This window comes from Halichoeres trimaculatus, unplaced genomic scaffold, assembly GCF_033239565.1.
Source record: "Halichoeres trimaculatus isolate MK-OKI-2021-1 unplaced genomic scaffold, fHalTri1.1 fHalTri1_scaffold_15, whole genome shotgun sequence".
NCBI classification, from domain to species: Eukaryota; Metazoa; Chordata; class Actinopteri; order Labriformes; family Labridae; genus Halichoeres; species Halichoeres trimaculatus.
In genome coordinates, this window is record NW_027437193.1 from 5,517,692 (window position 1) to 5,540,335 (window position 22,644).

General features: G+C 40.4%; 1 protein-coding gene across 2 annotated transcripts in view; it reads right to left on the bottom strand.

Annotated features, from left to right (window-relative positions):
• Positions 1-22,644, bottom strand: part of piezo2b (piezo-type mechanosensitive ion channel component 2b) — a 117,454-nt gene that overhangs the window by 68,538 nt on the left and 26,272 nt on the right. For both annotated transcript variants that reach the window (XM_074688533.1, XM_074688534.1), the window contains 5 exons: positions 16,144-16,186; positions 12,584-12,746; positions 9,938-10,202; positions 8,139-8,352; positions 239-413 (listed from right to left, as the gene is read on the bottom strand). In XM_074688533.1, coding sequence (XP_074544634.1) covers positions 239-413; positions 8,139-8,352; positions 9,938-10,202; positions 12,584-12,746; positions 16,144-16,186 — 860 coding nt within the window. The remainder of the gene's footprint in view (positions 1-238; positions 414-8,138; positions 8,353-9,937; positions 10,203-12,583; positions 12,747-16,143; positions 16,187-22,644) is intronic.

Consider the following 22,644-nt stretch of genomic DNA (forward strand, 5'->3'; position numbering starts at 1 on the left):
ACTCAGAAGCTCAGAGGATTTCACAGCTCAAACATGTCTTTCAGTTTCCTGAGAATATCACAGATTGTCTAACTTTGGTGTTGAAACGAGAAAGGAAAGGAAAAAAGCCTGAATCCTGAAACAAAACACCTTCATCATGTCAGACGGTGTAAAAAACCTCTTTGTCTTAATCTCTCACGTTCGAGCTCTGAGCGCCTATTCTCTGTGTTTGTATGGTGTTTGTGTCTGCGGTCCTCACCGTCAGCTGGTCGATGGGCTCCTGCAGCCAGAGGCGGATGAGCGTGGCCAGGGTGTAGTAGAGGATCAGCAGCATGATGGGATTGACAAAGTGGTACCACTTACGCTCGGGGTGCACGATGAGCTTCCATGTGTAGGAGCAGTTGCTCTGAACAATGGGAGAGATGCCAAATTCACTGCAGAGACAGACACACAGGAGTATGAGGAGACGCTACTTTAGAAATATATAAGGACATGAACTTTGAGCTTTGATATCTATTTATGTCCAGAAAACAGCAGACTGGTACAGATAAGGATATTTTAATGTTTTGATAAATCAATGTAAGCCATTGTCAACATGTAAACTGTTTTGAGATGATTGTTTCTCATAGAGATCATACAACTTCATTCACAGAAAATTTACCTCTAACGTTAGAAGTTTTTGCTTTCCTGTACCTTACAGGTACATCAAACAGTTCACTGAATATTCTAAAGGTTTGGACTGTTGGTTTGTCAAAAATAGCAGCAAGAACAACCCAGTTACAGACCAAAGTGTGAATATAAATTTAAGTTTAAATGTGCTTCAATGTTGAGTTATTAATTGTAACAATATGCTGTTATTTCGATTTAATTATACTACAGTTTTTAGGTTGCTAATTCAATTCAAATTGTGATTCTTTGATATTTACGTTTTTTTAATTTTTAGTTTGCTTTTTTAACACCAGACCATGTCAAAAAGTTAAATGATAATGACAATTTCCTACAGACTACATCAGGAGCCATAGTTTCTCATAAAATACACATCATGTGAGTCAGAGAGAAACATTTCACCCTCTCCTGGAGAAAAGTAAATACACATACACACACACACACACACACACACACACATACACACATATATATATATATATATATATATATATATATATATATATATATATATATATATATATATATATATATATATATATATATATATATATATATATATATATATATATATATATATATATATATATATATATATATATATAAAATATATATAAACTGATATTAATTTGCAGTCAAAGTGAAAATATTGGTGTCAAAATTTTGAATAGCAGAGAACACTTAACTTCATTCAAATGCCTTCAAGCATGAGTTTATTAAACAGCTCCCAGGTTAGCAGCATGTTTTATAAAGTTAAATGAAAACTTAAACAAATAAATAGCTAAAGCTTTGTACAGTAAATTAAGTTTTCAAAACTTTCAATGTAACTGCAATAATTGTAATAGCTGCACTGCTGATTGGCTGTTTCCCAAGCCATGGCTCTGCTTGTAACCAATCAGATGGTGCTGTGGGTGGGACAGTGCTGGGGACTGAGTAGTGACTGCAGACAGCAGCGCGGCTGCATCAGAGCCGCAACAACGCAGTTATAAATTTGTTTCTTATCGGCCATCGGATTAGAAAAAAGGCAGATGCCGATATGCTTCAAAATGCCAAATACTGGCCTCGATGATCGGCCCGGCCGTTGATCGGTCTATCCCTAGTATTGACCTTATCCTTTTATACCCCATCACTTCATATTATTTCGTATTGTACTGTGCCATTTCTCTCATCATATCATTTTATATTGTACTGTATCATACAGTTATATAGTGTTTCATATCCCATAGAACTTTTTTATATCATATTGTTCGTATTGTATTTTCATATCCTGTTACAGCCTAACATAAAGTAACTTTATAAAATAATGGCTATGTCATTTTTTTGACAAAAATGTCTTTTTGCCTAAATTTGCTCCTTATGACGTTTGGCTCAGTTTCCAACGCTATCACTTTAAGAAGGTGACGATATGTTACTGTAACACATTCTATAATACTGTATCCTATCTTATTGTGAGTAGATCACAACTTACCCTATTGGATCATTTCCTAACACATCAAATCGTATTGTATTATATTTATTATTCTCTTTCCTATAATATGAAACAACCTCTTTTTCCTTTCATTTTTCTCTACAATGGCTGAAAACACAAATCCTCTGTGCTGAATGGGCTCCATCTGATGTGAACTGTGCTGGTGGCGTTTATCAGGGGCTGAGCTGTTCTCATTGAGATAAGTGTAGACTTTAATTCATTATATTCTGTTCAGCGTGGGAGCCTTTGGAGTCCATAGATCTCATTATTGATTCCAGAAAAAAAGCCAAAGTGCATGAGCTCACGATTGGAGCAACTTGCAAAGTCATGCTTTCCCTGCTGGGTCAACTGTTTCACCAGAGGTTCCCGAATCTGGGAAACTCCAGAGAGATGTTTGGGTTTTGGTGCCAACTCTTTTCTTTGAAGCTCTCTCTGGAATCTGGAAAATGCACAGGAGCTGAAAATCTGTTTGTGCCATAAAGGATGCCATGTGATTCACTCCTTTTCCTCCGAGCAGAATGAAGGTCACCGGCTTGACGGGAAGCACGCTGACGTCTCCCAGCGTCAGCCCCACAGATTTAGATGCCTCCTGAGTCTTCTTTTTCTTTGGACTGAGGAGGAGTGAACACCGCCTCTGACCTCACCACTTCCTGAACGCTTTCTCGTTGCAGCTGGGGAAGGCCGCACGAAGTCGGTCACATGACTGGGGACTTCCATTGTAAGGAAGGGAGGCAGGAAGTGGAGTGGAAGCCAGACCTCTCAACAGTCCCACTCAACACCAGGCCGACAGCAAGGCCGAGTCACTGTCAACAAGCACAATTAGGGCAGGCACTGAGGTGGCCTATTGTCCGGGGAGGGGGGTGCACATATTTACGTGTGTGAGAGTGTCTGTGTGACTGCCGCAGAGGAAACAGGATCAGAGCAGAGCGTGGTGGGACCGGGTTTCCACGCGGCAGCAGACAGAAATACCTGAAGGCTGTGGAAAGTCAACACGCAGATGATGAAACAGTTCCTCTGTTCAGGTGAGGAGTTATCAAAGAGGCTGGGGGCAAAGTTTCCAAAATCAGGACCATATTAGCTCAAGACTCTAAATACCACACGGTCCACTAATGACCCCAATCAGAACACACAGCGTCAGTGTGGTTCAGGGTGAGGTGAGTGTTTTGGTCTCTTAGAAAGATATTCAGAGGCACTTAAAGGTGAGTTTCCCGTACTAAATTTTCCAGCTTTTTGAGAAGCCCAGAGAAATTAATTTTCTACATTTGAAGTATTACAAAGATCAGAAGGTAAGGCGGTGTCCAGATTTTTTAAATCACCTAAAAGTCAAAAGAAGCTCCTCATTAACCTCAAAAAAAATCTCAGTCCTTTTGACTCCAGGCCTGGCTCCAATCATTTTAATCACTTGGTTGTTAGAGCAAAGTGAAAAATAATCAACACAGTTTATTTTATTAGGAAATCTGTGTTTTAATCAGTATTTAATTGGTTTTAATTCGGGATAGGCGAGTACTGGCATTGGTATCAGTATCAGGCCGATACCAGCAGCCGGCACTCAAAGGTAAAAAATAAACTCAAGTTAGTAAGTCCTCCTTGCCAGTAGTTGGCGCTACATGCCGTGGTTAAACACCACACTGTAAAAAAGGACAAAAACTGCTCCCCCTGGTGGCTGGCTGCAGTATAGGTCAAAAAATCCATCTCCCCAGTCATTCCAGATGGGCTGTGGTCAAACTTTAAAAAATTAATACACCTGGTAGAAATGTTTCTCAAGTCCGATTGTTGTGGTGATTTGAAGATATAATTTGGCTGCCTTGTGTTCAAGTCCTCTTTTTCCTGAAAAGTTTCATTTTCATAAATTATAAGAGGTTAAAAACGAGGCTTTACATCACGTTTAATGATGATTGACAGCTGACGTTCTTGTGTATTTTTTTCAGGGATTGTAACATATGTTAGGAGCTAGAGTCAAGAAGTGATTAGACTCTCAAAAGAAAAAAAAATAATTATTATTTTTGTCATCCGATGCCTGTAACGGGGGTATTTTGGCTTCAAAACTGTACAATGGTAAATGGCAGAGCCACTTTTATTTTGCACTTCAGTTTATTTAAAAAAATAAAATAAAATCTGAGAGTTGCTAGTTTAATTTTTTTTTTTTTTTCCACTTTTGTTAATTTATTTTTAAAAAAGTAAACTCAGAGAGAGTTGTTTGTGTTTTATTTTGGACTTAATTGCAGAGTGACTGTGGTGACTGTTTAAAATGATGTTGCACTGTGAATTGAAATTTTAAGTATCAAAAGTTCTGGCAGTATTGGTATCAGTTTGAAAAAAAAGTGGTATTGAACATCCCTAGCTTTCATCAATGTTGATTCAGCGTCCAACTTCCTTTTCTATCAAATCTGCTAAAATTTCAGTCTTTGCAGGCTAATTAAAGTCTGCGTATCTGACCCCGACGGATCCTGTCTCTTTGAACTTAAAGGCAAAGCAAAGGCACTAAATTTCTTGTAAACTGACCCTGGGAGCAGCATGTAAAGAAAGAAGAGTACTGGGCCCAAGACAGACCCTTGAGGAACACCATAAATAAGAGATCCGGTGTTTTGCCCATGAGTGAGGTGAAATTGTCAAGTATTGATTACCTTAACAGCTCCAAAGAGGCAAAATATCCTCTATTTTCTCTTGAATGACTCTTAAATGCAACAAAAGGAGCTTGTGAATTTCTCCTCTTTCATTGCTTGTCTCATTTTCCTCTCCAGAACTTTCTGTGGTCAAACCATGGGCTGTAATGTTAAGTGCAGCATGCATAGTTTTAACAGACTATTCCTGAGTGTGCAGATGGCGTGAAACAGGTCCATTTATTCTAATGAGTGTTTTCTAACTACAAACCCATCAATGCAGCGCCGTAATCACATCTTATCAGCCATCTCAACCTGGAGCGCGATGAAGAGGCCACAAGGTTTGTCCAAGGCAGTTTCAGCTAAACATAGCTGTAAATAGCCTTGCTCCTGACACTCAGCGGCACAGCTTTCAAATGAGAAACTGTGAGATCGATAAAACCCTCCGACACCAAGGGCACTGAGACAAAAGCTGCGGAGAGAGACAACGGCTAAAGTGCTGCTGGTGAGGTTTAAAAGGCTGCATGATTTAAGGCTGCAGGGACGGTGCTGCAAGTTCATTAAACAGCCAAACGGCAACGTGCTGTTAATTATTTTTGAGACTGTTTTCTGTTTTACATGCATTCGTTTTAATAACATTTATCACCTCTGTTTTTAGCTCTGACTTTTACTCATCTTAATCCTGAGAAGTTTTTTTTTTTTACCAGTTGCATTTTTCAACAGAATTTAACAATGTGAAAGATATGTGTAGATAAATAATTTCAGTCTCTTAATTCATTGTTCAATTGCTGAAGTCTGTGCATACTGTAATCCAGGTTGGGCAGTCAGGATTGATGGTCCGAAGCTTCACTTTCCAGAGGTTTCTGATTGGTGGAGCACCCACGGTGTTTTTTTTCCCCCTCCTTTCCTCCGTCCACGATAAGCTGACCCCCAGCTGTGATGGACTTAGTTTAGTACCTCCTAATCAATGGTCTTCTTTGAGCCTGATAGCGTGAATGTGTCTCTGTCAGCTCCCTGTGTTCCAGTTTAAAAAGTGACCCTGTAAACTGGAGACCTTCAGCTGAACGTGTCAGTGGAGATCCAGTTTACAACAGCTGTTCAAACTCAGAAGTCGTTCTCGGGATGCATCTTAGTTATTTTAGTTTGATATATGTGTCATAATCTCCTCATCAGATCAGTATTCATTGATGATTTAAATGTCTGAGAAGGATGCATCCCATTCAAAGTCTAACCAACCAATCAACAGCCTCTTTTCAAAGCTCAAACACGGCTTCATCTCTGCCGTCCTCATGATTTAGACAAGGAGCGGTCACATCCTTGTTTCTCCACTTGAAGCTGTTTGGGACTTTTAGAAACGGTTTCAACCAGCTTTTGACGGCTTTGTCTCCAGAGCTCGTCTCCTTTTAAGAGTCAATGAGGGTCTGTTTACATGACAATGGTTTTAGGGTGAAACACAAAAGTTTTGCGTTTACACGGAAACGGCGTTTCAGCCAAACTAAAACACAAACTTTAAAAACAGCCTCCAGAGTGGGATGTTTCTGAAACGCTGCCGACACAGTTGCTGTGTAAACAGTGAGCCGATGTTTTCAGTGGAAACACTGACATCACACTACGCTTTGCGAGAGCGTATACAACAGGACAACATAACTGTTTGTTACGATCGTTGCAGACTACTGTGTTGAGCTTGTGCTGCTCAATCTGTGACTGTCTTTAACAAAATGAGCATCTGTTGCTCCACTTCTGCTCTTAGCATTCACCAATACACCAGATGATCGACACAACTCTACTTCAGTGGAGATCTACCAAAGGCTGCTCCTGGACAAGACAGTAATAGCTCCACCTACAGGCCTAGCATGGTTACTACAGCGTTTTCAGTTCCTCTGCAATTCCGTTTAAACAGTTTTTCTTCACTGCGTTTTAGCGTTTTGAGATGAAGCGTTGTCGTGTAAACAGGGCATTAATCAAAACCAGCACAGGCTGAATACCCTCCATGCTAACAGGCTAACTGCAGCACCACACAGCTTGTCTGTCTTTTTCTATTGCTTCATTGTCACTGGCAGGCCTTTGTTTGTTGTTTTACCGCCCTCTACTGGTCTGGCGTTGTTTTGCAACAACTTTTTTTTTTTTCTCCATACGTCATTGTCCCGTTTTGATTAATATCTACACAGGTCTTCATCCCTACAGTCAAAAACACAGACAAAAATGGGCCACAGGATTAATTTAGTTCTTGGAAATATTTCACTAGGTCTTTTTTTATTTTTATTTATTTACTTTGCGATTTTACTTTGTTTTATTGTATCTTATTTTTTGTAACTGCTTTTTAATTGAGTTTTATTTGTTTTCTTTGAATATGTTTTCTCTGTAAAGCACTTTGAATTGCCTAGCTTAAATGTGCTGTATAAAATCATGAACACATAAAATCCATGAACTGCAAACAGAAACTCAGGTCTCAGGAAGTTAAAACACGCGGACAGCTCAGCTGACCAATCAAAAGAGAAAATGAAAAGATCACAGAAGTATTTTGTGGGCTTGGTGTAAAGGTGTAAAAGCTCAAAAATAAAAAACTAAAGGATGTAATACCAAAGTGCCAAAACTGTGAGCTACAACTGATGAGCTAAGCAAGCAGGCACAGCCAATCAGAATGATGCTACGTTAGACAAAAAGGCAGATTTTGCTAAAACAAGACACTGGCACTACAAGTTGTCTTTCATGCAAAATTGAGTTTAAAACAGATCTTAATCAGGCTTAAATGTTCCATTTTTGTTGGCATAGCAGAAAAGAAAATTGTGAACGTGACTCATCTTGGGTGGTAGCCTTCAAGTATTTTTTAAACAAGTAAATAAAACTCCATCTTTGTACTGAGGGTGTCAGTCGGACACAGTGAGCTCAGCGAGTCGTCGTCCCTCCAGCCACAGAGTCTGTATTCATCCCAGCTGTGACTAACATATGTTGGCAAGAAGTGCAACAATGTGGCTTCACTCCAACCACAACGTCTCACCGCCGCAGCCACAGACAGCTGATTGTCTCCTTTCTCATGCATAATAAAACAAGCCTGTCGTAGTGAAGAGCCTAAAAGCTCTGCTGCTGCTGATATTGATGTGCTGCGAGCAGATTTAGATATACAGCATCCCGCCGCAGCTGCGTTTGCCTTTTCCTTCTTGTTTGTAACAATAGTAAATATTTATCAGCCTTTAAACAAACTTGTCTGCAGCCTGATGAATAACTTTGAGTCCAAAGAGGTCTGAGTGCTATCATCACATCGTGTATTTTCATGTTATTAAAGAGCCCGACGTCTTTGAGTGTGGGCTTGTTCTATCACTGTTTACCTGTAAAGAGACGTAACGCAGCCAGATTTAACATGAACGTATGAAGCGTAACACATGACATAAACATCTCTGTGATTCGCTCGTGTCTGTGTCTCTGACCTGATGTAGCTGTCGTCCGGGGAGATGGACTCCTGGAAGAACTGGAACTGGTAGAGGTAGAGGACGATGAGGTGTCCCGCGCTGAAGATGGCCATCAGCACGCACATGCAGCTGAAGAGGAGTGTGTCGAAGGTGCGGCAGAGGGACCACCAGGTGCACAGGAAGAGGAAGATGAAGAAGTAAACAGCGGAGGTCAGCGATGGCAGCATGATGCCTGCAAACACAAGAAACAGTGGTGTCAGCGATTGGTGGGAAGACATGAAAAGACAAAACTATCAGCGTGATTGATGATGTCAACTTCAAATCAGAAATTACTAAAACAAATTTCTAAGTCCCAGTGAGACCACAAGCAAGACACAGATTGGTTAAAATAAGAGCAAAAATTTGAAAGTTGTCAATTTTTTAATATCTCTGATTTTAACATGAAGAGAATTATGCAATGTTTAAAATACGTTTTACGTTTTGTGACATGGAGAACTGTATGTTCATCAAAAATTAACATGCAGATTCTTTTAAGTAATCATTATTTATATTTTTGACTTTTTGTTTGGAAGGAAGTTAAAGAATCCCAGTTAGAATTCCAACATTAATCTCAGAATACTGGGGGAAAAAATCTGAATGCTGGAATTACAGTTAAAAATGTGATTTGTTGTTAAAGGTTTATGATTACTGGGATTATTTAGTAATTTAGACTCTAAGTCCAGGGGTGGGGGTGGTCATAATTTGAGAATTTCAGTTAGAGTTCTAGAATTCTAATCCTTGAATTCTGGGTGGAAAAAGGCCAAAATTCTAGAACTCTGAACTCTAGCATTGTAGAAGAAAACAGAAAACACAGTAAAAATTCAATGATTATGATTTGAATTTGGACTTATCATTGGATTCTGGAGTGGGGAGTCAGAATTCTTGAATCAACATCAGAATTCTGACTTTAAGCTTTAAACAATGCAGGAAAAAAGAAGTTACAATTCTAGAATTAATGTTAGAAAAATTTCTTCAACCTCGGAATTCTGGAAAGAAGAAGAATTAAAATACTGGAATTTAAGATGGAATTATGACATTAATACCTTGGGACTTTCAGAACAGTAGCTGGAGTACTGACTCCAGTGACTTAAATGTTAGAGGGAGGGAGAGGCAAAATCTCAAATTGCAGTTAAGAAAAATGAGGAAATAAAGTAAAAGTTCCAGAATCAAAGCTAAATTCTGACTTTAATCCCATAATTCTGAGGGGGAAGTCAGAATTCTAGAATCAACATCAAATTCATGTAATTCTGAAAAAAAAAGGAATTCTAGAATTACAGCTAGAGATCTGACTCCAAATCACAGAATTCCAGAGAGAACTAAAAGAGTGCTAGAATTGTTTTGGACTGTTATACTAGTACTTTGGGCAGGGAGAAAGATTGCTTATTAAAGAATTATCGTTAGAATTCTTATTCCAAAATCTGATGGAATCTGGAGGAATAGAAATTCTGAATTATTGTTAGAGTTTTGGCTTTAAACTTAAAATCATGTTGGAAAAAACAAAATTCTATAATCCCTGGTTCTAAATCTGACTGTAAATCCATAATTTTGTCAGACTTCCTTCTTTAAAGTCTTTTCCAAAAAGTGTCACTGCTCCTTCTCTTCTTTAGTTCATTTTTTCATCAGATGTAAAAAAACAAAAACAAAGTGAAAATATTAATCCAACTTCTCTTGACTTCTAAGATGTTGTCAGAGTAGAAGTCAAATTAAAAAAACTGACAAAAATATCTGAATATCTGTTTTTGGAGAAATGTCGACTGGCTCCTTTAAGAGCTGCTCACCTGTCATGCCCAGCAGGATGGTGACCACCACCTGCCCGGCAGTGGTGATCAGGTTCCCGATGACCTCCTTCACTTTGGATGCCACCTGTGCAACATGCCGCAGGATCTTCATCTTGGTGCTCTCTTTGGCCTCCTCCTCCTCTTCCTCCTCCTCCTCCTCTTCCTCCAGCTCTTCGTCTTCCTCGTCCTCCTCGGCCTCATACCCCGCCTCGAAGTCCTCCTCGAGGAGGATGTTGTCGTCCAGGCTCAGCTTCTCCTCTTCCTCCTTTGGGGGTGGGTGACAGTGACAGATTATAAATCGGGGATGAAGGATTGAGCAGTCTGAAGGTGGGAGCTCTCCGTGGTGCTGAAGACTGTTCCTGACAGGTAGCACGTCGACCCCTCCCTGTGTGTCTGAGCGTGTTTACAGCCTACTGAAACATACATGTGGTCTGTGCGGCAGCTGGAGATATTTACGCAGCTCTCAGCAGATGTTTTCCACTTTGTGATCTAAAACAGACAGATCTTTCTTGGCTGCTCCTTCTGCTCATCTCCGTGTCCCTTTTTTCCTCCAGGCAGTAAAACAGAAACAATGACTGACAAGCCGCTCTCTGTGACTTCAACACAACAAAAAACCCTGAACCAAGAAGCAGGACTGCCTCAGGATGAAATCACAACACAGGATCTCCATGTGGACTCCTGGTGTGATGGGAAGCAGTCCCATCTGTGCCAGCCAGAGCTGCACAGTAGAAGTGAAAGTAAACGTGGATTTAATCAACACTGAGTCATAAAGGGTGAGTACGAGCTGCCGGCAGATGAGGGCTGAATTCCAAGTCATCAACACGCACAGGGAAGTTACACAGACAGAGCTACCTTCAGTCTACAGATTCAAACCAGAGAGAGGATTTCAGTCAAGATGTTTGAACTTGTTTGCAAACCTGCCAGTCAACGTCTCTGTGGTCTGTGACTGACGGCAGGCTCAAATTCCTCTGTTTCCCTCCCTTAAAATACAAAACAGCTTGTTTACAGCTGTTTACGCCGCCACATGTGGCCGCCTGCATCGAGGGAAGGTTCCTGCTTTAAAAACCTTAAAATACTGAGCTGTTATTGTTTGTTTTGTGGGTCACCACATCGACCTTTGTTTGTATGGAGAGCAAAAGCAGGAGGAGCATCATCTGCTGTATTATATCACAGAGCTCACTTGATTCATCTTCACAAACAGATATCTGCATTCAAGAGCTTTTTACAACTGATTTCAGATTAAACTTTCACACTCTCAGGAGGCATTTTGCCCTGATTGCCATCTATTTGTTTTCCAGAAAACCAGGAAGAGGTCGTTCAGGATCTTGACAGTGTTGCTCTGGCTACTCTTGGGTGATACTGAGTTATTTTCTCAAGCTCCTGAAAGACTTATTCCAACGCCCGAGAAACTTTCTGACTGTCTAAAGATTGTATTTTTGAGATTCAGCTTCTTTCTGGAGATTCAGGGACACTGTGGAGAAAAGTGACTTTCTTGAACCCTAAAAAACTTTTTCTAGAGCCTTAAGACATTTTCTTGAGACCCCTTTGAAAATGATCAAGGAAACTGAAAAGGTTCCTCAGTGTCTTTAGATCCTGAAGGATCTGGATATCCTCATGAAAAGACAACACGGAAGTTTCAGGATTTTGAGAAAGTAACTTTGGCTCTTTTGAAAGTTTCTCAGGATCTCAGAGTCCTGAAACTTTCTCTAGAAGACAAGTAAGAGACTCTTTAACTGTCTTTTGGTCAGTTTTTATGAAAAACCTTGTTGGCTAACAAAAATTGGCCCTCAAGTTTCATTTTTTTCTGAAAGGAACAATTCATACCCTAACAAAAACTAAATAAATGAATAAAGTTTAACCCCTATTCCAGAAACTGCACATTGTTTAGTTAACATATGACAAAGTTCTTGAAGCAGATGGGTCAAGTTCATACCAATCAAGAATCTGACTGCTAGATATCGCAGACTGTCATAAACTATTTCAACTTTTCTGGGGTGGATGGAGACATTGATATCTTAATTAATCTTTAAAGATTAAAGAGGGGTATTCTGCTATTCTGAAAATCCCTGAATTTGTCTGAATGAAACAGTCTATTCTAGAAAAGAAAAGATAGAGATTTGCACAAGACTTTCTGACATGTTAGAGGGCCAGGGCCTCAAACACCAAGGTTTGCCCTGACCAATAAGAGGAGAAGGGGTTTGTGGAGTCAGGTAGAGGGTGAATAAAGGGTTTTAAAAACACCAGGATGAGAAAAAAAAGAGGTTTTCTTTTGCTGTCAACCATGTAATGATACTAAGAGGGCACCAAAAGACAGAATAAAGTTGTGGAAAAAAATACCACACCCCCTCTTTAAGTTTAGGTTGAATGCAGTATAAAGATAGATGTAGAACTAAAAGCATCTTTAAAAGTTAGGGGTTTACACAGTTAACAGAGATAAAGACAATAAACAAAAAAAGACGAAAAACCAACCAGATCCTGAGAAACAGTGAATCGAGAAGACTGAAGACAAAAGAGAATAACACAGTTTGTCTAAAGAAAGATTTAAAAAATTGATGGATAAACATGATAGATGTATGAAAACATATATAAGAGCTTATAGACGGACAGAAAGACGGGGCGGTACATGTCACTGTAAATGAAACCCACTTGTTCCTCTGCGTCAAAGTCGGCGTTGTACTGCGCCATGTCCTCAGGCGGCCTCTTCTGGACCAGGCTGCGACACAGCAGCCAGATGGCCAGTCCCACCACGAACATGCCGATGTCAGGGATGAACACTCGGATGCCGTTCCCTGCATCTGCACCAATCACACTGAGGACAAACACAAAAACAAAGCAGGCGTGTTGACAGAGAGCAGGCGCTCGTTTACTGTAAGGGGGATCAATTCCAAAGCGTCCCCCAAAAATTGGGATTTGGAGCGATGCTGAAGCTGGGATCAAAAGGCAGTGATGGAAAATGGGACGGAGTACAACAATCTGAACTGTCCGTGGATGATCACGTTTAATGTGAACCAGCTTCCCAGAGAAATCCCGGGGCCTGTGGTTGCTTGTGTAGTTCACTTGGATGAAGTCCAGAAATGACTTTGCTGTCGTGTGAAGGACGATTCGTCACATTTCACTCGCCGTCCGTCTCTCTCTGCACGCGTCTGTGGTGGTTTCAGAAAGCCTGACGGAGCTAAAACTCACTGAGTCGTCCCTGAGCATTATTTTCCTGGACTCCAAACCTCATCAGAGCAGATATAACCGCAGTGATTACAGCGCTCTGAAAACAATACCTGCTCACATGGATGCATGGGAATCTGCATGTTTCCACAGCTCAGCTGTTCTTTTAATGCGAGCGTGTTGATTGCTTCAGCTTTTATAAGGAGTCCCACCCGTTTTAATGAAAGCTGGCGAGCTGGATTCAGAGTGAGTGAAATCCCAGTCAAACAAACACGGACACCAGGCTTTTGTTGTTGTTTTGTAAAACTAAGTTTATTAAAACTTGGAAAAACATGTTTACTCCCTCGAAAATTACGTCCATTGTTCAGAGTGAATCACAGTTCTCAGTAATCGCTCTTTACCCGATGAACAGAAGAGAAATAAAAGGAGTTTTTCAGATTTGTTTTTTGTCTTTCGTGAGTTTCTGCTGATTGAAATGTTAAAGTAACAACAAAAACTGTGTGGAGCTTTAGATTAATAACATAAACTCCTGTTCTGATTGGCTGAGCAGGTTTTCTATCATATACACTGAATATGACAGAGTTTGAAGTTTTGAAGAAAGACTCTAACTTTTATCTTTAGATTTGATCGCTCACATCAAAAAACGAAATTTTTCTTAAAAAAAAAAAAAAACGTGGCTTAGGGTCCATAAAAAATGCTCAAAAGTAAAAAAAATATATAGAGAAAAAATAAAAAATGAAACTAAGATTAAAAGGTTATATGATACAAAAACAGAAGAAATAAAAGAAATGCAATACAGAAAAAAATCTGGGAAATTACTAAAATAAAGTAGGATGAAGAGAAAACAAGAGAAAAACAACCAAGAAAAGAAAGATACAAAGAAGGAAAATAAGAAAAGTAGCAAGAGAAAATCATACAATTTTAAAGAAATAAAAAGAACAAGTAAGGAGAAAGAAATATAAAGGGTACACAAGTAGAAGGAAAGAAAGAAAGCAAGCAAGAAAGAAAGAAAGAAAGAAAGAAAGAAAGAAAGAAAGAAAGAAAGAAAGAAGAATAAGTGATGGGATAAAAAAAATAAAGAACAAAATAATGAAAGATAAAAGGAGGAAGAAGAAAGAATAAAAGTAAAAAGGAAAGAGAGAAAAGAATGAAAAAAAAATAAGAGAAGAAAAGTAAAGGAAAGAAGAATGGAAATAAAAAAGAAGGGGAGAAAGACATTAAGAGAAGTTTAAGATTAAAGGAAAAACAAAAACATGACAGAAAAGAAGAAAGAACAAAAACAGAATATGATAGAAAAATAATAAAAACATAAAACAATGAATAAAAGAGACAAAAAAGATAGAAAACAAGTGAAAGAAGAAAAAATGAAAGACAGGATACACAAATGAAAGAAAGAAAGAAAGAAAGAAAGAAAGAAAGAAAGAAAGAAAGAAAGAAAGAAAGAAAGAAAGAAAGAAAGAAAGAAAAACTAAATAACTAGACACAAGGAGAGAAAAAAGAGAGAAAGAAAACATGAAACAAAAAGAATGAAGGGAAAAATAGGGAACTTAGTTTGGGAGAAAGAAAGAAAATCATGGTCGAAACACAAGAAACAAGAAAAAAGGAAACAAGAAAAAAAACAAGAAACAGGTCAAGGATGAAATAAACTGACAACAGAAAAATAAAGGAAAAATGAAACGAAAGAAAGACAAAGGAAAGAAATAAGAAAAGAGATTTTCCTGATGTGATGTTACAAATTTTAGATTGACGTCCACATACTGAACTTTTCTGTGTCTGACTTTAACACTGAACTATAAAAATGATCCATGTCTCTTTTCTGTTTGCTTTAACTGTTAACGATCAGATGAAGTGCAGCACAGACGTCCTGACGCTGGACTCTGAAGTTTGTCAAGTCTTCCTCTGTGATAACACAAACTAAGAACTCAGGGAGTCGCTCGAACAGGAAGTTGAGCGGTGGCGCCCAGCTGAAGCCGTGACAGCCGCCGTAACTCCAGGCTTTGAAGGAAGCACTGGGATGTGTTGGAGCTGCCCGAGGACAGACTTTATGAGGTGTCATGATTGCTTTTTGCAATTAAAGCAAATAAAAAGTGTCCTTAAAATGACTAACAGGTTTCAGAAGCTTTAAAACAGACTTTTATCATGCTAAGCAGTTTTCTATTTTGGTTTTTACAGGAATCACTCAGCATCCTGCGTTTGGACGGCTGAGCGTGTTCTTTACATTTCACGCTGCGCTTCGGCTGTAGTTAAACGGTTTACTGTGAAGTAACGCGGTGGTGCAGGAAGAAAGCCGGCCGAGCGTTTGCAGGGAGCTATAAAGCCACCGGTCATTTTAATCTGGTTCTGGCCTCGAATGGATACAAGCGTATAAAAGTTAACAAGTTGAGAAGAGGGTGCTAACAAAGCCGGGGGAAAACGCTCAGTCAGAGAAATCGCCGCATCTTGGGCTGCAGCTGGCGACTTCGCACTTATCATCTCTTTGTTTATCATGTGAGGGGATTGAGGAAAGTGAAGGATCTGTGTGTGTGAAGAATCAAAACACAGCTCGCACATCTGCTGCGTTTCCCTCCAAACGATCCTCAACACAAACAGGTAAATGCAGGCGGGATAAAATGTTTACGGCTCCACTTCCGCCACTTACAGCCAAGCATCCACCGAGGGCTGTTGAGTACTGGAAAAAGGATGTGGCTGAGTTTGGACATTCCCGTACTTAGGAAACCACATTTAACACGATCACAGGCGCGTGAGGAGACAAACAGCAGCAAACGCTCCGAGGTATCGTCCTGTCAGCTGGTTGTTAACTGGGTTTGTTGCTCATCAGAGATCCACACGGGGACAGGTTAGCAGCATGTCAGAGGAGGAGGGGATGCAAAGAGTGGTGGTTAATTGAATAGCAGAGTGGGGGTCTTTACTAACAACACAACCTGCTGTTTGGTAATGCAAAGATGGAGACACATGTGAGACCTCTGAGGGCCAAACGCAGGAAACATCTGCACCCGTGATGTTGATTATGAGTTTTAGATTGATGCTTTTGTTTGAAAGCGTCTCACCTCTCAAAGCCGATTTGTCTGATGGATTTCTCCCAAGAGGAACCTGGACGAAAAAAAACAGGAAATCAGTTAATGAGAATTTGTATATTTAACAAAATAAAAGCAGCTTAAAAAAACATCCTTTTACTATTTAAAAAAGGCAGAATAGTCCATTTTTCAAAAGTTCCCAGTTAATTTGTAGCAATAAATCTTTCATTTCATCCCTGCTTTGTTGTTAAAGTGTTCCTGAACGTCACTCCTCTGCTCAGACAGAGGTTTCCAGGTATTGACCCCGCACACAGAGAGCAGCAGCTCTTTGTTTTTCTGCCACAGGGAAAGAAAACATCAGAGTGTGACTTTAAGGATCTGGACTGAATGACATGTCCGTGTGTCCTGCCGTCCTCTCTCTGTGTACGAGGCGAATAATGAGACGCTGAGCTGCTGCTGCTGAGGTGTGACAGAGTTCTGCTTTATGAAGCGCAGTGAGAAGAGGAAAGAGATGTTAAGAGACATGTTACTGAGACTCAGAGGAGCTGAAGTTAACACAGAGAAAGTTTAAAAACAAGGATAGATGGAGAAGCTCGTCCATCAGGAGGCTGCTGAGCGAGATCAGAGAAATCCACATTAAAGAGGAATGAACCGTTTTCAGAAGAGAGAAGAAACCAGTTGATACAGAACAGGAGAAAAGAAAGACAAAGAAAGAAAGGAAGAAAGAAAAGATAATCAAAGGCAGAAAGACAGCAAGAAGAAAAGGCAACAAATAAGGAAAAGGAAAAATGTGAGAAAAACAAAAAAACAAGAAAAGACAGAAAGAAACAAAGAAAGAAAACAAAAGGGGAAAGAAAGCAAGAAAAGAAACATTAAAGGCAGAAGAATGAAAGATTGAGGAATAGGAAGAGAGGGAGAAAGAAAGAGAGGAAGCGATACAAACAAGAAAGAAGAGAAGGAAGGGAGAAAGGAAGCAAGTAAGGGGTAAACAAGGAAAGAGGGAGGAAGGAGGAAGCAAGGCAGAAGGGAAAGAAGAAGTTGAGGAAGCAAGAAAGGAGGGAAGGAAGGAAAAAAGGAAGCAAGGCAGAAGGGAAGAAAGAAGTTGAGGAAGCAAGAGAGAAGGTAAGGAAGAGAGAAAAGACGCAAGGAAGAAGTGAATGAGGAAGGAAGACAGCAAGGAAGAACGAAAGGAGGGAGGACGGAAATAAGAAAGAAGAGAAGGAAGGGAGCAAGGAAGCCAGGAAAGGGGAAACAAGAAAGGAGGAAGCAAGAAAGAAGGGAAGGAAGGGAGCAAGGAAGCAAGTAAGGGTGAAACAAGGGAGGAGGAAGCAAGGAATAAGGAAGAAGTAAGGAAGAGGGAAGCAAGAAGCAAGGAACAATTTAGGAGGTAAGGAAGGAAGCAAGAAAGGAAGGTAGACTAGAAACAAGAAAGAGATTCAAAATAATGCAGAAAAAAAGAGGGAAGTACATAGAAGGAAGAAAAAAGGGAAGGAGGGAAGAGAAGAAAGTGAAGAAGAAAAAGAAAGAGACTAGAAAGGAAATTTTAAAAATAGAAAACAAAAACAAAAAACAACCAAGAAAGACAAACAAAGAAAGGAAAGACTAAAAGAAAAAGAAAACAAGAAAGAGGAGAAAAGAAAAAAGAAAACAAGGAAAAAGGAGGGAGTCAAGAAAGAAAGAAAGAGCCAACAGAGAAAGAAAAGAAAAGAAAAACTATCTCAGACCAGATGATGAACTTCCCTGTTTCCACCTTTAATGCTCAGATATATAAGTAATGTCTAAAATGATTCCTAAAACCTGATTGTTTTTTTTTGTTTTCTCTGTTTGCTTTAAACAAACATACAAAGGAGAACAGAAAGACTCTGAAGCTGTTTTTGGCTTTTAAAGTTTTCCTCCCTCATAACAAAAACCAAGAACCCTGTAAAGAGTGAGTCACCGTCTTGTGTCAGGAACAGGAATCAGACTCTGAGCTCTGGATAAAACAATAATGAACTGTCAGCACAAGCCCTGCTGGGTCTTCATTACTCATCAGAGGTCACTCAGACTCTCACACATGCTCTCTGTGTTCGGCTAAATGAAGACCTGCTCATCTGTGAAGGGAGGAGCCCGAATGGCTGACCCCGTACATGACCTCTGACCCCAAAGACTGCACCCACAGACCACATCCACTCATCTGTGAAAACACTGGAGGAGACTCCACCTTCACACGTCTGCAGCTGTGAAGACGGTTAAAAAGAACATGGGTCAGTGCTGAATCTGTGGGTGTAGCTGGATGACGAGACCAAGGATCAAAACTAGACCGGGTCAAGGCGTGTAGAGTGGACATTTTGGCTTCCCCATTTACCATTGTACGTTTTTTAAGCCATAATACCCCCGTCACAGGCGCCACCATTGGTATTTGTTGTGCAGAGTCTGCGCAGTAGAGACTTTGAGGGAATCTGAGTGGAGCTGGGTGACGAAAATTATTATTTTTTTCTTTTGATAGTCTAATCTCGTCTTGGCTCTCCGTCCTGACACATTTTACAACCTACAAAAAAATACACAAGAACAGCAGCTGTCAATCATCATTAAACGTGACCTAAAGCCACGTTTTTAACTTTTGATAAGTAAGGAAAACAAAACTTTAGAAAAACGAGGACTTGAATGCAAAGCAGCCAAATAATATCTTCAAATCACCACAACAATCAGATGTGAGAAACATTTCTACCAGGTGTATTAATTTTTAAAAATTTGATCACAGCCCATCTGGAATGACTGGGGAGACAGATTTTTTGACCAATACTGCAGCCAGCCACCAGGGGGAGCAGTTTTTATGGCGACCTCACTTCCAGCAAGAGCAACGTCCATTTCTTTTTACAGTCTACTCAGGTAGATGATCCAAATTAGGTCACTGACGTAGGGAAATACCACAAAAAAAAAAAAAAAAGGAATTGTAGTGGACCACCAGACCAGTAGAGGGCAGTAAGAAAACAATGAATGGCCTTTCAGTGTAAGGCTCTGTTTCATTCGTGTCATCTTAAAACACAGTGAAAAAAATCTGTGTTTACACAGAAACACTGAGGGACTGAAAACGCTGTAATAAGCATGCCAGGCCTGTAGATGGCGCTATAACTGTCTTGTCCAGAAGCAGCTTTTGGTAGATCTCCACTGGGCCAATCATTCGGTGTACTGGTGAATGCCAAGAGCAGAAGTGGAGGAACAGATGCTCATTTTGCTGACACACAGTCGGCAGATACAGTAAATTCAACAGCAGAAGCACAACAAGGTAGACTGAGACTATCGAAACAACGGTACTGTTGGACTGTTGTATGAAGCAGAGTGTGACGTCAGCGTTTCCTTAAGTTCCAAAGTTTGAGTTTTAGGTCGGCTAAAACTCTTTTTCTGTGTAAACGCGGGACTAAAACGCGATAACTATTTTGCATTTCACCCTAAAACTGTTGTCGTGTCAATGGCCCCTAAATGACACCATAGAAAGAGACAGACAAGCCGTGTAGCAATGGGGTTAGCCTGTTAGCATGGAGGATATTCAGCCTGTGCAGGTTTGGATTTGTTGACACTTGAAATGAAACAAGCTCCAGAGACAAAACCGTCTGAAGTAAGGATGCACCAATCCGATCCTGGTATTGAGTATCAGCGCCGATCCCGCCCCTCAAAGCTGGATCAGGTATCAGTGGAAAAGAATCGGTCCAAACTTGAAACTAAGGCTGAACTATGATCTAGTCTACAGGGTATACAATTTTACAATCAAATAGTCATTTCTGTAAATTCTGAAGCTTTTTTTGAACCAAACTATTGTTAAACATTTACACACTTTTTGTCTTTTACTCAAAACATTACCGGTCTTATCCCACAGTAGAGCATGCTGGTTATTATTTAACACTGGTATCGGATCAGGATCAGTATGGGTAGATACCCAAAGCCTAGGTATCTGTATTAGTATCAGTATCGGGACCAGAAAAGTTGGATTGGTGTATCCCTCGTCTGAAGTTGGTTGAAGCTGTTTCTAAAGCCCCAAACAGCTGAGTGGAGAAACAGAAGACTAAGCATGGAGACGCAGAGATGGAGCCGTGTTTGAGCTTCAGAAGGAGCCCGTTGATTGTGGACTTTGAGCGGGATGCATCCTTCTCAACAGCTTTAGCTCATCATTAAATACTGATCTGATAAGAAGATTATGACACGTATAAAAAACTATACAAGGAGGAATTTCCAGGAACGAGAGTAAGGGTAATGTCAACAAGCATCAAGTGAATCAAACTCCAAAAGTAAAGACAGGAGGACATGTTGGTTTAAGAGGAAACCCATCGTGTGTGAAATCTTACACGAGGAATGCTGGAGGTTAAGTCAGGCCACTCTGCTCCTCGCCGCGAGGAGGGGAAAGTTGTGTAACATGGCCTGAACGCAGCACGCAGACTTCTGGAGAAGAGTGTGAGAGTTCCTGTGCGTCGAGGTGAGGCGAGGCAGCTCTTCCCCAGCTGAGCACCAAAAATACCTGTCCTCACACTTTATGTGGACGCCATAAAACTCTCTTTGTACTTGCAGGGCCGTTAACTTCAGGGCAGTCACCCTTACCAAAGAGACTTGTGATGTGCTGTGTTAACAAACCATCATATTAATGAGGCTCAGTCAGAGGAGGGAGGTTTTGGTAAATGTCGTTTTTAAAGAAAAAACAGGATGTGTGAGGAGGACACAGAGATAAAGGTCAATGCTGCTCTTGATTGGCGACAAAACATCCATTAAATGGGCGGTTTGCTCCTCCAGAGCTGGCGAAACATCCAATCCTGAGAGAAATGAGCTGAATTAAATCTGCACACTCTTGTTTTATGGTTCGTTTTATCTTGCTTGGGAGGAGGCTGCCAGTCCACACAATGACAGGAAATCGCCTGAAAAGTAAGGGTCGACTTTCTCTCACTATCTGATAATTTAGTCAGCATTATCTGAAACAGAGTAAGCTCCACCCATCTGGTGCTCTTTGATGGCTAAAACAAACGCCAACGCCTGTTAGTAAACTCAATTCCCAGCTTGTTGAGTCAGCACAGAGGAATGACAAATGACTCCAAAGGAAGACCTCGAGTCATCTGGTGGCCAGCCGCTGACCTGCTCTGACAGCTGGAGGCGTTAGATTCTCTCTGACACGCTCATTTTGCTGCTTTAACGGCGTATTCGGCGGCGGTGGATGGAGGATATTACATCAGGTTTTCTGTAGGGAGGACACCAGCCTACATGCAGCAGATAAGTCCTGGTTTATTCTTGGTTGTTTCTAGGAAAGAGGTGTCAGGAGGCCAAATACCAGATACAGAAATATGAGATAAGGTATTTTCTCAGTTTGTTGGAGCCGAGGACAAAGAATGATGTACGACTTCCTGTTTTATGGAGCCCAAAAATAAACGACAGACTTCAGGAAGTAGGAACCCAAACAATAGACGTGTAAATCACAGCAGTGGGTGCAAGCTGGAAATAGAAATAATTATGCATTTCAGGTCCTTTATCACAGCTGTTTACTGCGACTTGTTTGAATCAACAAAGCTTCTTAACACCCTTTATCACAGACCAAGAGTTTATAAGTGATCTTCATTACTATGCAAGTCCTTTTTGACTTTAGGTGAGAAAAGTGAACTGAGCAAAGAGGAACAGAGTAAAAAAAAAAAAGAGAGAGAGATTGACAAAGTGCTCTGATGGTTAAAACATGACAGACAATGACAGAAGGGAGATGACCAGAAATATTGAGCAGATGGAGAAAAGTGCTGAGTGAGCGCAATATGAGGGAGGGTTGGAGGGTTAACGATCCCACCACATCACATCAGGTGATAAAAAAGACAGGGTTGTGACAGAGACAATTACTGAAAAAAAGGTTAAAAAATGAGTAAAAGTAGACTTTTTCCCCCGATATTTCATATTTTGAAGCAGATCAGCCTTTTTCTTTAACCAGCGACTGATAAGAAAATCTAAAACTGTGTTTTCTTGGCTACAATGCAGCCGTGCCTCTCTGTCTGCAGTCCCTACACTGCCACCCACAGCATCATCTGATTGGTTGCACGCTGAGCAACAGCTCAGACAACAGCCAATCAGCAGTGAAAGCTGTGCAAGCACACACACACACACACTGCGGGGAGGAGAAAAGGTTTAAACAAGTGGAGAACTTCCTGAGAGCAGATATAAGTTTTGGAGGCCAGTTAAGGCAGCAGACTCTAAAGATTAAACATCCCGCTCCCAGTTTCTTTAAGTTTTTATCAAACTTTATAAGAAAGCTGCTGAGCCTGGGAGCTGCTTGATGAACATATTCTTAAAGGCATATTTTTCTTTTACTGCAAATAAATATTGGCCTCCTTGACTACTAATTATCGGTATTGGTACCTGCCCTGAAAAAACACATCAGTCTATCTCTTAAAGTGAGTTTTAAGAAGAGATTTAAATGATGTCTGACACTGACTCTGCCAGCCTCCTCTGTATAGTTGCTCCAGTGTCCAAAGGGGCCCCTTTGGATCCCTTTTCATTTAAGCCTCTACTTCCGAAGGACTAAGAGAGCTCCATCTGAGG